The 13,657-nt window shown below is 63.4% G+C and overlaps 1 protein-coding gene across 3 annotated transcripts in view; it reads right to left on the bottom strand.

Moving 5' to 3' along the window:
• The window catches only part of SKI (SKI proto-oncogene), an 82,643-nt gene extending 70,871 nt beyond the window's left edge, over positions 1 to 11,772 (bottom strand). Inside the window, exon 1 of one of the 3 annotated variants that reach the window (XM_028841065.2) lies at positions 10,540 to 11,772. In XM_028841065.2, coding sequence (XP_028696898.2) covers positions 10,540 to 11,508 — 969 coding nt within the window. In that variant the 5' untranslated portion in view covers positions 11,509 to 11,772. The remainder of the gene's footprint in view (positions 1 to 10,539) is intronic. The other 2 variants (XM_077979623.1, XM_015135489.3) reach the window with 2 other exon arrangements.
• Positions 11,773 to 13,657: the final 1,885 nt, after the last annotated feature.

The following is a 13,657-nucleotide window of genomic DNA, read 5'->3' on the forward strand; positions in this document are numbered from 1 at the left end:
AAAATAAAAAGCCCATCTACACCAGAGGCATCGAGCTGAGTCAGGGAGCTGAACAGGGGTGGGGGCACCGAAGTTCCACGGACCCACAAAGGAGGCAGCTGAAGCAGCAGTGGGGAACTGAAGCAAACCTACACCCAGCGCAAGGAGCTGCACCACTGCCCAGACACACCGGACGCCCCGGATGGCGGCATGAGCCTAGACACAGGCCTCACCCAGCCCCGGAGCTGTGAAAGCTGCTCTGAGAAGCCTCCCATTGGCCAGGAAAGACTTCAAAGTGAGGGGTTCTCCCCTCTCCCAAACTGAACTGTGAACCCCAAGACCCACACACAGCCACCCACAAGCATCACCAGGGAGCCCGCCACCTGGACCAGGCCCTCGCCACCGCACACCCCGTGGGTCCCCGGCATCACCAGGGAGCCCGCCACCTTGGACCAGGCCCTCGCCACCACACACCCCGCGGGTCCCCGGCATCACCAGGGAGCCCGCCACCTGGACCAGGCCCTCGCCACCGCACACCCCGTGGGTCCCCGGCATCACCAGGGAGCCCGCCACCTTGGACCAGGCCCTCGCAACTGCACACCCCGTGGGTCCCCGGCATCACCAGGGAGCCCGCCACCTGGACCAGGCCCTCGCCACCACACACCCTGTGGGTCCCCGGCATCACCAAGGAGCCCGCCACCTGGACCAGGCCCTCACCACCGCACACCCTGCAGGTCCCTGGCATGCGGGCTGTCCAGGTCGAAACCCTTCCTGACTCCATTCAGGTCCGGGATGTGTCCCCAGACACAGGTGCCGCCATCGGCTACACCCACATGCGAAGAGGGTTCGCCCGTTCCCCCAAGGGGAGCTCAAGACCACGCGAGAGGCAGGTCCCCACCCCAGCCAGTGACAAGGAAGACACTCAGCCCGGCTTGACTCAAAGAGCCACACAGAGGCAAACCAGGGGGTTTACCTTGTTTTCACAGTTTAACGAGCTTTATAAATTAAGACAAAACCCACTAGGGTCAGGCAAGCTGGGCGACACTCACTGCATCCAAGAATGTTAACAAAAATCACAGTTTTGATAGTTCTGCAAAAAAAAACTTAGCAAATTTACAACAAAACTGTCAAGTAATTAAGGCAAGGCACTTCACACATGAACTTAAACTGCTAATTAAAATCCCCTCGCTTAATTGACTACATTTGCATATCATTCAACTTGGGAGTATAATTTTTTTAATGGTTTGGGCAACAGGGTTGTAGCCAGGAAATGCGGAGGCAGCAGGTGAGGCAGAGCGAAGGCCCTGCCAACGGCACAACCCGGAGCACCAGGCAGGTGGCCGGGGACTGTGCCAGGCCGGGTCCCCACCTCCCTCCAGGTCCACACGGGTGTCCAGGGAGGAAGCAGCTGAGATCTCACAGACGTCACACCAGCTATGGAGGTCCTGGGTGTCCCTAACCCAGAAGGCAGCCTGAGGCAGGCTTCAGAGCAAGCACAGAATACCCCCCTCCCCAGGGTGGCCCAGCCCACTGACAGCCCAGGTTCTGTGTGCAGCTCTCACTCGGTGAGCGCCAGTCCACAGGACACGGGCCGCGGCGCGGGTGGCCTCGGTGGACGCGCACACCTTCGGCACCACACACGCAGTGTCCACAGCTCTGCGGAGGGTGGTTCAGCTGCCCTGTCCAGTGTGCTGCTCCTCCCGCCTGGACCAGGAGTCAGAGTCCAGACCCCACGCTCACCCTCACCAGGCAGGCAGGAGTCCCTCTCTCTGGGGCCCCAGGCTTGTGCCACCTCTGCAGAGGGAAGTCTCAAGGCTGGGAGTGCCTGGTCCCCATCCTCAGGCGTCAGAGCCTGTCAGGGCCAGGGAGGCAGAGCACCCTGTGCCCAGAGGCCCAACCGGTGCCATGGCAGGCCTGTCCTGGGTACTGTGTAGGTCCACGCAGGGCCGCCAACCTTCCAGAGCAGCACAGGGAATAGCAAGTCTAGGACGCAGAGGCCCAGTTTGGCCTAGTCGTCTGGGAAACTATAAAAAAAGAGGGCCACGGGCAGCTGGAGCTGCCATCCACTGCCACGCGGAGGCTCCTCAGGCCACAGGAGCCTGAAGGGAGGCACGGGGACAAACTGCTTCCCAAGAAAGGCTCAGGTTCTCTGAGCGTGGACAATGAAGCCTAACTCCCCTCAGACAGACCTCCAGGGCCAGCTGTGAGGGTGAGGGACGGAGTCAAGGATGCCTGCCCTGGCATTGCCTGGACCATGGGCAGCCATACCAGGCGGGGACCTGGGGCTGCCATAGCCCAATGCCTGACAAAGAGAAGCCTTTGACAGCACCAGGCGGGACGGCACCGGGAGAGACGCCCGCCACGAGAGGGTGATCAGCCTATCGAGGCCCATTCGACTCGGTAAGTAACCCATCCTGGATAGGGTCAAATGGGCCAACCTCAGACCTCCCACAGAAGGTGCCAGCCTCCCGGGGCTCTCAGGGATGAGGCGTTTACATGTGTTCTGCAGGACGAGCTCAGCACCCAGCCAGACTGGCCTCCATGCTAAGGACAGACACATTCCCTCAACAGGGCAAGAAGGACTCAACCTATGGGCCTTATTTCCAAAAACGAAAGCAAGAACATTTCTGTTTCTGGGCGAAGACGCATACTCCATAGTAAAAGCAAAAATGTTTCCACGTTACTTTCAGGACAGAGAGCCTACATCAGACTCTGCAACAACTGTGCACCCAATCGGCCTCCTCTCAACAGCGGGACCAGCAGTTCCCAGCAGGCAGCACCAACCAGGGCAGGGTGAGGGCGGGTCTGCAGGCTGACAGCTGCTTCTTATTCTCATCACTTACAAATTTACTCCTGGGCAGAAGAACACTATGTAATTAGCAGACACCTGGCTCTCCTGGCAATATGGTTTCCCCTGTAGAAGAAAACTGACATCAAAGGAAACACCGGCACAGCCACAGTCTTCAGGAACCACAGCAGCCAGGGAGCCCCGCAGGGAGCACCTAAGCTGCTTCAGATACAGGCAGGGTATGGACAGAGAGACAGAGGCTGCGCCAGCACCACTGGACACCTGCTGGGTGCTCCCTGCCCTCCCACCGCCCCTCACCCACTCCTGACGCACTTCCTGGTGAGGTCAGCCAGTCCCCAGGTGCCCCCATAACGGGACACGAGTTGTCGTGGAGTCACCGTCACCTCACGCAGCTCAGGGATCAGGTCTGGTTGGGAAGGGCCACACAAGAGCCCAGTTAGTGTCTTGGGTCCTGGGGTGGAACCCTCAGGACAGAGACAGATCCTCTGATTTGGGTGACGGTGTCCCCTGCCACCCATGCCCACCCTGAGGCCGCCAGCCTGAGCTGCATTTCTCTGAAATGAGCAGCACCGTGGGGCCTGCAGGAAGCCTAGAACAGGAGCTGTTTCTAAGTCAGCCACCGACATTCCAGCAGAAGCCACAGTCAGTCCAGGCAGGGCTGAGAGCTGGGAGGAGCATCAGCACTCAGCCTCACCAGCCAAGGGTAACATTCCAGCACCTTCTGAGCCCTCAACATGGAACCAGGGTAGAAGCGCCCCCAGGTCAGAAGACAGTGAACCAATTTCTTCCAAAGGTGGAACAATGGCCGGCGCAGTGGCTCACGCCTGTAGTCCCAACACTTTGGGAGGCTGAGGCGGGTGAATCATGAGGTCAGGAGATGGAGACCATTCTGGCTAACATGGTGAAACCCCATCTCTACTAAAATACAAAAAATTAGCCGGGCGTGGTGGTGCACGCCTGTAGTCCCAGCTACTCAGCAGGCTGAGTCAGGGGAATTGCTTGAACCCGGGAGGCGGAGGTTGCAGTGAGCCAAGATCGCGCCACTGCACTCCAGCCTGGGCGACAGAGCGAGACTTCGTCTCAAAAAAAAAAACAAAAAACAAACAAAGGTGAAACAGTGAGAGAAGAAACAGCATTCCCCTTCTAACCAGAAAACGGAGCTGCCAATAAACCCTGACCGCCAATGCCTGCGAGGTCCACTGAGTCATTCAGTGAGTTATTGAATCGGGCCCCCAAACTGGGGACCCAGACGTGACCAGGCGCCCCCAACCCTAGCCCCTGAGGCCGGCAACACAACCACACACACGACAACCCCCATGGCCAGTGAGACAAGGCCCCCAGCAGAGGCAGCCCAAGAAGGCCTGACAAGGGCTGGGTGTGCTGGCCTAAGAGGCAGGCCTAGACACCCCGATTCAGCAGCTGCAGGGGCACCAAGGCAGAGCACTCCTTCCATCTTTATGAGTCAAAAAAGTAAAATCGGAGAAGACATGAACACCAAGCACCAAACAGAATCTCGGCCGTTTCCCAGGCTCAAGCCAAAACGCCTCTCAAAGCTCCCTTTATCTTCCCCCCAGACAAGAGACAGGAGCAGTACTCAAAGGAACAAGCGCTTCATGCGAAGGCCTACTAGGCGGCAGGCAGGACACAAGTTGAGGGCCACAGGCACCAGGCGCCACCACGCCACCTCCGGGCCATGACCAACGCAGGTGCTGGGTCCATCTGCTCCTAGTCTGGATTTTACTATTGTCCCCACAATCTCATTTAAATTTCACACTCGAGTCCTGGTTCTTCATTTTCGTAAATAAGCAGGCTCATGTGGCGGCATGTCCCCAGAGCTGGAGGCTCCCTGGGCCCCCCATCGAGGCCACCCCAGCAAGGCAGCCTGGAAAAATATCAAGTACCGCACAGTGAAACCAGCACGCAGGCTCTGGGAAGCAGGACCCTTCTGGAACTCTCTCTCATATTCACAAAGCAGCAGCACCTATAGAACTATCACTTACCATGCTCCCAACCCCCGGGGTGAGCCAGAGCTTCCTGAGGGTCACCCGGCATGGCACCTGGTCTGCACAGGGTAACCAGGCCTCAAGAGAACAGGTGGGACGTCGGGGGCGACCCCTCCACCCCGCAGGCCCCGGGGATGCCTTCTGTGGCAGAACCCACTCCAGGGGCCAGGCACGATGGCTCATGCCCGTAATCCCAGCACTTTGGGAGGCCAAGGTGGGTGGATCACTTGAGGTCAGGAGTTCAAGACCAGCCTGGCCAACATGGTGAAACCCCATCTCTACTAAAAATACAAAAAAATTAACTGGGCCTGGTGGTGCACATCTGTAATCCCAGCTACATGGGAGGCTGGGGCAGGAGAATCGCTTAAACCCAGGAGACAGAGGCTGCAGCAAGCCAAGATGGCACCACTGTACTCCAACCTGGGCAACAGAGACAGACTGTCTCAAAAAAAAAAAAAAACCCGCTCCAGACCACGAGGGTGACGGCCAGGGCACGACAGGAAGCAGCCGCCCTACCGCCCGCTCTGGAGGCCAGGTGTAAAGAGCTGGTCCCCGGGCAGCCCCCTACTCCATGACACCCTGGCCTGGTGACCACTGCTCAGGAGGGGAAGAGCCCTTAAGAGTAAGGACGGGGGCCTTCTTTTCCAGCTCTCCCAGATATTGGGGAAATAATTCACCCTCTGTATTTTGACTCAAAACAAAGAAACTTTTTAAAAACATTTCAGTTGAAACTTGCATAATTCTTCCAGTGGAGAAATCCTCCCTCAACTTTCGCAATCCTTAGAAAGAGACACATTATTGCCACAGAGAGTCCGGCCGCTGGCGTGGACACCTCCTGCCAGACAGTCAGGGCCCAGGCCCCGGAACCACCGCCTTCTCTCTGGAGGCCCTGCCGGCAGCGAAGGCCTAACCTAAGCTGGGGCTGTGGCCCCATAACCCCGCGAGACTCCAGGGCGGGGTTCGGCTCACACTTACCCCAGACTTCCTCGCACCATATCCTGTCTGCCCTCACCCGGAGACTCAGACAGACAGACAGCCAGACATTGCACAAATCAGCCACAGGGACGGCTGAGAAACAAGACACTGACAGAGGGAAGCCCCCCTCCGTGACCCTGCTGTCCCAGAAGGCGAGGGACCCAGCCCAGCTCCCAGAGGGGTCCCAGACAGATGGATGACAGACCGTGCGGGGAAAATGACCACTAGGTTCTGTTCCCTGCAGAAGCCACCAGGGGCAGCCGCCCATGTCCTCCCCATGCACAGCCAGCTGGGGTGGGCAGAGGTCAAGAACCACTCTCAAGCTGCTGTCCCCCTGCCCCTTGAGAAGACCCAGTAGCCGACCGTCTTTCCAGAACCCTCACCTGGGGGGCAGACCAGCCCAAACCTACAGATCCTGGCCTTCTGCACAGGGACCAGGGCCTGCCCAGGAGCCTGACCCCAGAGCATGGCCCAAGACCACATGGAACCCCACAAAAAGCTGGAGAAAAACACTCGCAGCAGACGCTTTTTCCAAAGGAAGCCGGTGGACAAAGGGCCAGATGGCCCCCAAAGTGCTCCCCGGACCTGAGGGTGTCTGGGAGGGCATAGCCCGAAACCCACACACGACGACCTCGCTGAGTGAGGGGTGTCCTAGAGAGAAACTCCTGATGCTGCCCCTTCCTGTGATCAGTTCAGCTTAAAAGAGCAAAACACAGCTCCTACCCGAGGCCCGCCCAGCCCAACGACCCCCTCCTGGCCTCCACCAGCACAGTCATTCCCCAGAACAGACCTCGAGACTCAAAGCTCTCAAGCCCGACCACCTGGCTGGGCACCTGCCTCAGGAAACACTGCCTGGGGCCAGGGCCAGCCATGCAGTGACACGGGTCAAAAGCCCAGCATGAGGGATCAGAAAACCCACGTCGCGGACCCTCCACTGCGGCACACAGAGCTTCCCAACCAAGTGACCCTCAGCCCGCAGCCCACTAAGACCCACACCAGCCCACACAGAGCAAGGGCAAGCCAACCTGCAGGACTCCTGGGAACTCACGCATCTGCAGGACAGAGCGACAACACTCTAACACAACCCAAATTCTCCAGTCACCAGAATGCCCAGAACGCACGTGGCAGGTGAGCAACAGCTCTCACAAAGGCAGCCCACCACCCCAGGAACAGGACCCCCGGCCCCCTCGGAGCAGAACCCCCGGCCAGAACAGGACCCCCCCAGCCCTCTTGGAACAGGACCCTCAGAGCAGAATCCCTGCCCGGAACAGGACCCCGGCCCCCTTGAAGCAGGACCCCCAGCCCCCTCGGAGCAGGACCCTGCCATGGCCCAAGGGAGGCACCACACCGCACCACCCTGTTATCAGCCTGCAAGGAAAGCGCTTGGCTGCCCAGCAAGACGTTCTGCGGGACAAGGGGCCACGTCCCAGGCAGCAGGCCAAGCGGCAGCTCCAACTGCCACATTTTGTCTCCGTCTCTGACAGCTGTCTACGCTGACAAAAAGATGTAGTCCAATGGAGTCCTACGGCTATCAGAGAACCCAAGAGGAAGGAGGCGAGCCGACCGGAAAGAAGAACAGTGGGAGTGGGGAAGGCTCCAGTCTCTTGGCTAAGTGCTCCCAGCAGCACAATGACCCATCTGTGCCCCACCTGTACCACTCAAAACATAAAGCCCAAGATCAAGAAACAGTCCCCAGTTTACACCGAGGCAGACAGGTTAAGCAACTTGTCCAAGGTCACAAAGCCAGCGTGGAACCAAGTACGGAGGTGAGATAAGGCCCCTGTCAAGGATAGCAGCCCCAGGGTCCCTAAGAGGGGACTCGCCAAGCACCCACACAGCCCACACAGTCTTCCAAGATACAGCAGCAGGAAGCTGGCTGGGCCCGACAGCCACTGGACAGGAGCGGAGGCCTCCTCTGCAACCCCGTGATATGAGGGGGCATCTGGAGGAAGACTGTCTGCCCCTCACACTGTCACTGCACTGCCGACAGGCCAGGGACTCCGGCACAGCCGCCTTCACACGAGGCTTCCAAAGCGAAAGCTGCAGCCCCGCCTCCCACTTGGTTTGGGACACGGGAACACCACCGCCCTCTCCCACCTCCCATCACGGGTAGCAGAGTGACGCTGACCCAGCCCACTCAGGCAGGAGACCCGGCCCTGGCCTGGCCACAAACACCCGGAAGGCAGTTCAGCTCCCTCCCGCTCCACAGAGCCCGAAGGCCTGCTGGGAGCAGCAGCCCTGCAAAGAGGGTTCCAGTACACTCTTTGTTCCTTCAGCCCTCATCTTCGGCAGATCAAAAATATTAAAATAAGCTACAAAGGAAGTGAAGAAATCAAAACATATCCTGAGAATAAGCTGTCAAGACATGGGTGGGAGGAGCCAACGGCAGCCAGCGAGGGTGGAGGCGGGGCCTCCCAGGCCACTCCTTCTAGGAGAAGTGGGGTCTGGGCACTGCGGGTCCACGCCCACCCTGAGACCACACTCCCTTCTCATGTGTTGCCCCCGTGCACAGAGACACGCACATGGCTGTCCTAGGGAGACTTAAGGGGATCCTGCAGCCCAGAACTCCCAACCACACAGTCACAGAGCCTGGGGGCACGCACTGAGCGAGGGCAGAGTCCCTGGCTGCCACCCCACGTCAAGAACACAGAGCAGGAGACGACACGGGCAGGATGGGTGCCCACCCCCAGGAGCATGAGGAGAGGAAAGCCCGCAGGAGCTGGTGAACATGCAGGGAGCCAGGCGGAGGCCACCACTGCCAGGGCCAGGCTGTGGCTGCCACTCAGGCCTGGAGGACCCAGTCACTCACACCGTAAACGTCGTCAGTATGGCTTGGGAATTCCTTTTTAATCAATAGATGAGATTTCAGAGCTGTGCTAGGGAGGACTTCAAAAGGGAAAGGCAACTTGGAGCCATCCGCTGAGATGACCAGGGGGAAAGCTTGTCTGGCCCGTCTCCATGGCGGCCCAAGGACCCCGGCGCTCACAACCGCCGGGAGGGAGAAGCCGGTGGCCTGGGCCCTGCTCTGTGTCAGCTGTGACGAAGAGGCCCTGCTGGCCACTCCAATGGCCCCCCAACAAAACCCAGGAAGACAGAAAGACTGCAAGCACATACATGACCCACAGTCGGACAAAAACAAACGCAGACACACCCTGCTCAGCCGAGATCCTCTGCCGTCAGCTCTGGAGACAGTGATGAGTGTGTCCCAGCAGCTCAGGCCTTGGCCACAGGTGACCCACTATGCAGCCTGCCCGAGCCCACCAACCACCCCAGCGACACGTGGCTTCCCCCAGCCATAGGCACTGACGAGGGTGCGGCCACCCCAAAAAGAAAGACCCCAGCCCACAGGGAGCGCCATCGGACCCACCCCAGCCAACTCCCCATGTGACATGAAGGGTCCCAGCCTGTGAGGTCTGTCTGCAGCTCTGCCACGAGCATCCGTCCCCAGCCCACAGGTCTGCAGGCAGCTGCCACCTGAGCCCTGGCCTGGCAGGGTCAGAAGCACCCCTGCACACACACACGCACACACACAGGCACACGCACATGCACCCTCCGCAGCCCCCTCCACGCAGAGGCGACAGTCCCTCGCTTCCATCCACAGCCCCTCCTCCCCACGATCTGACACTCTGCTGGAGGGGCGCCCAGAGAAAACCGGGCTGGAGCATCTATTCACAGATTCAGAAAAAAAAAGTTTGATGCAATAGCTGAATTAATTAGGCCTCCCAAGAATAGCTGAGCCAATGCAGCATTCTGTGTGTGCAATTTAATAAGCCTGGATATTTAAAAGAAAAGTTACACATACTTGGGGAGGTATGCAACGGAAAGTTCCTGAGGACCCCACTGAGTAATTTCGGCGCCTCGTGGCCTGGGAGCTGCCCATGCCGGATCCCGTAGATCCTCCAACTGGCAAACTACAAAGCCAGGCCAGCGGCCTCCCTCCCCGGCGCACCCCTCTGCGTTTCAGAAGGAGAGAAGGAAATGGGTGAGTCCAAATCCCAAGCCGCCAGTAACTCCAGCATGTGGGCCCAGGGGCCTGCTGACCAGGCCCTCAGCCGGGTGCCAAGTGGCCCTCACCCCACACGGGGCACTCTGGGATTTGGTCCCTGGCAGGCCCAGGGAGACCAACCAGCACAGTGCTGGAGCCGCCCAGTCTCAGGCCCCTGTCGCTGCAGCCTGAACACCTGGCTTCATTTTGTGTCTCTGTCCCAAAACTTCAAGGCAACAAACATGGACCGGGAGCCAGTAACAAAACCAGGCCTCGTCTCGCCCAAGCTCTGTCTCCTGGGGCCCAAGGGCAGGCAGCCCTCCGTCTTCGAGGCTGGGTGCCTTCGGGGTGAGGGCAGTCACCTCCACCCCAACCCCAAGGAAGACCTGGGCCTGAGGCATCCGGCTGGGGCCCAACTGGAGCTAACTTCCCTGACCTCGGAGCAGGCCGCTTTCCCGGGAGCATAGGAGGCCTGTGCCTTCCTATCCTATCTGGGCAAAGGCTATGGGCCTGTGGGCCTTCCCCACACACCAGGCCTAGCCCCCACCCCACCGACACAGCCCCCACTCCAGGCTCCTCCTGGGGGAAAGGGCAGGAGGGCCTTCCTACTAAACCCTCTGGCCCTGCCAAGGGGAACACTCTGAATTTCCCTAAAACAAAGCAAAGACTTGACACATGGGGCACGGCAGAAACACAGGTCCCAGCCTTTGGAGACCAGAGCCTGTGGCCCAGAAGGGTCCCCCACCGCAAGCACATCCACCCCTGCTCCCAGGCCTGGGGCCACTCACCCGGGGCACCCGCCGCTTGTACTTGTTGCCGTAGTCGAACTTCTCCTTCACGTCGTCCAGGCAGCGACCGAGGCGCGCCTGCTCCTCCTTGCCCGTGTAGTCCTGGCTCAGCAGGATGTAGGCCCGCCAGTTGGCCGAGTCGAAGCCCCAGTGGCAGGTCCGGTTCTCCAGGGCCTTGTGCGAGTGCACCACGAACTTGTGCGGCGGGTACATGAGGCGGCAGTCCAGGCACTGGATGCAGGCGGCGCTCGGGCTGCTGTAGAGCTCCGGCACCAGCAGCCCCTTACACTTGCCGAAGCACTCGTGGTACACGCGGACGCTGCGCTCGCTGAGCTCCAGGCCCAGCGCCAGGCTGGCGGCCAGCTCCTTCTTGCAGGGCGGCGGGTAGGCGCCGCCGTAGAGCAGCGCGTTGCACAGGCGCTCGGCGTCCGTCTTGGTGATGAGCCCGCACGAGGGCGCCGAGAAGGGCAGGATGCCCATGACTTTGAGGATCTCCAGCTGGTCGGCCGTGCAGCGCGAGCAGTAGATGTGGAGCTCGTCGCACACCGAGTTGATCTGCTGCAGCGAGAAGTCGCGCAGCACCGAGTTGAGGATCTGCGGCAGACACAGACGCTTCTCGCCTCCCACCACGAAGCACGAGATGGTCTCGCCTTCTAGCACGGTCTCGCAGCGCTCAGTGGAGCGATCGGACGGCATGAAGAAGGGACCGGGCAGCACGGGCGGCGGCGGCTGGATGGCGGGCAGGTGCAGCACGGGCGGCGGCTCGGTGGCTGCGGGCACCGGCGCCGGCACCGCGGCCGCGCCCGCCTCCTTGGCGCTCTCCTTCTTGTAGGCCTCCTGCGCCCAGCGCGCCGAGAAGGCGGCCGGGCCGCCCAGCGAGCTCATAGAGCTCAGGTGGAACTGCTCCAGCGTCTTCTGCAGCCCCGGGTGCGGCTGGAAGCAGCCGCGGCCGCCTGCCGCCGCCTCCATGGTGCGCTCCGTCTCCCCCGGCCGCTCCCGCTCCCGCGCGCCCGGGCCCCCCCGGCCCCCGCCGCCGCCCCGCGCGCCCCGGCGGCGCCCGCGGCCCCGACCCCGGCCGCCCCCCGCCGCCGGCTCACGGCCGATCACGGCCGCGGCCTCGCCCGGGGGCGCGAAGGGGAAGGCGGGCGGGGCGAAGGGGTCCCGCCGCTGGAGCCCGCCGCCGCCCGGGCCCGGCGCCACATCCACGCGCCCCGCGCCGCGCCCGCCGCCGCCCGGGCCCCCCGCGCGTCCCCCGCGCGCCCCCCGGGCTCTAGGCGCGGGGCATGCCCCGGCGCGCGCCGCCAACGCCAACGCCAACGCTCGCGGGCCCGGGGCTCGCGGGGGGCGCGCGGGCAGGTGCCGGCGCCGCGAGGCGCGAATCGCCGCGGCGGCCGAGGCCGAGGGGCCCGGGAGGAGCGGGGGCGCGGGCGCGGGGCCCGCCGGGCCGTCCTCGCGCGGCGCGCCGCCGCCGCCCCGCTCCTCCCACCGCGCGGCGCCCGCCCGGCTCGTCCCGGCGGCGCTGGCCGGCCGCGTCGCGCCCGCCGCCGGCCCCCGGCCCGCCCGCCCGCCGGCTCCGCGGCCCGCCCGCCCGGCTTCCGGGGCGGCGGAGGCGCCTCTCGCCCGCGGCCCTCAGAGCGCGGCGGCGGCGCGGGGCTCGGGGCGCTCGGCGCACATCCTCCCGGCGGCTCGCTCCGGCTCGGACTGAGCGCCCGGCGCTGAGCTCACGCCGCCGCCGCGCCGCCCCGCCCCGCGCCGCCTGCTCCGCCCCGCGCCGGCCCCGCCCCCCGCGCTGTTTGTTGCCGTGCGTCCGCCTCAGCCCGAGCGCTGGCCAAGAATGTGACCCGCTCCCCAGTCGGGCTCTTCCAGGAACGCGCGCTCCCCGCCCGGACTCGGCCGCGCTCGGCTCCGCTCGCCCGGGACTCGGCCACGCTCGGACCCGCCCTGCCACGACTCGGCTACTCTCGGCCAGGACTCGGCTCCGCTCGGCCATGCTCGACTCCGCTCGGCCCCGCTCGGCCCCGCCCGTCGAAGGCCGCTCGGCGCGGGCGGAGGCGGAGGCGGCGGTGGCGCCCGGGGCCCCCCTTCCGGCCGAGGCCGCTTCCTGCGCGGCTGGGAAGGCGCCCGTCTCGCCGCCGCCGGGGCCCAGAAACCCACAGGCCCCCGCCACGACCGCAAACCAGCTGGGGGAGGCCGGGGGGCCACGCCACGCAGCCGGGGTTCTCCCAGGGTGGGACGCCACACAGCGGGGAGGCCCCGGACGCCTCTGGGGTCCCACACACTACCGGGACGCCACACGGTGACCTGGGGGTCACCACACACGAGGGGGACAGCGGCCACGCCCAGGGACCCCGCGCCGAGACAGGCGCCGCGCCGCGTGACCCTGGCGGCGCAGCCCAGCGGCCCCCGCTGCCCCGTGGCCCGGTGGCCGAGTGTCCGCGGCTCCCGCCCGCGCCAGCCCCGCCCCGCCCGACGGCCCCGGGCGGACTGTCCCTGATGCGCGGGCCAGGGGTTTCGGGCCTGAGAGGGGCGGCGTCGGGTGCCCCCGACGCGGCCGGTTTGCCAGCCACCCCGGCCAGGTGGCTTATCAGAATTTCGGTCCCGCGGGTCCCGGCGGGCAGGCCGGCGAGACCCTTGCCCTCCGCCCCAGGGCCTCGGAGCGCTGAGACGGCTTTCGGGGCCAGGTCGGCCCTCCACGCCTGGCCACGCAGTGGGAGAGACCCAAGCCATGGCAGGGCGGGAAGCGGGAAGCCCGGGGCCCCGAAGTTGGACAGTCGGCCAGGTGGTCTCCAGGGGAGGCAGCGTCCAGCGAGGCGTGCGGGCGCGGGGACGCAATGGTCGCGGGGCTGAGGGCTCGGACTGTGCTCACCTGAGGTGGAGAGACATTCCCGACGGGCCAGGGGTGCCCAAGCTGGCCTGGGTACTGCAATGTGAGTGACCTTTAGCTGGGACCTCCTGCCCCTCACTTCCCCAGTGGAGGCTGGAACCAGCCTCAAACCAGCACGCCTGGGCGCAGTTCCTACCCTGGGGGAGCCGGCCCAGCGCCCCTGTGCAGGTCTTGGCCCGACCTGCGGCAGGGCAGGTGTCTGGAGAGGGAGCCAGGACCTACCAGCAGGTGACC

The sequence above is a fragment of the Macaca mulatta genome, chromosome 1 (assembly GCF_049350105.2).
Source record: "Macaca mulatta isolate MMU2019108-1 chromosome 1, T2T-MMU8v2.0, whole genome shotgun sequence".
NCBI lineage: Eukaryota > Metazoa > Chordata > Mammalia > Primates > Cercopithecidae > Macaca > Macaca mulatta.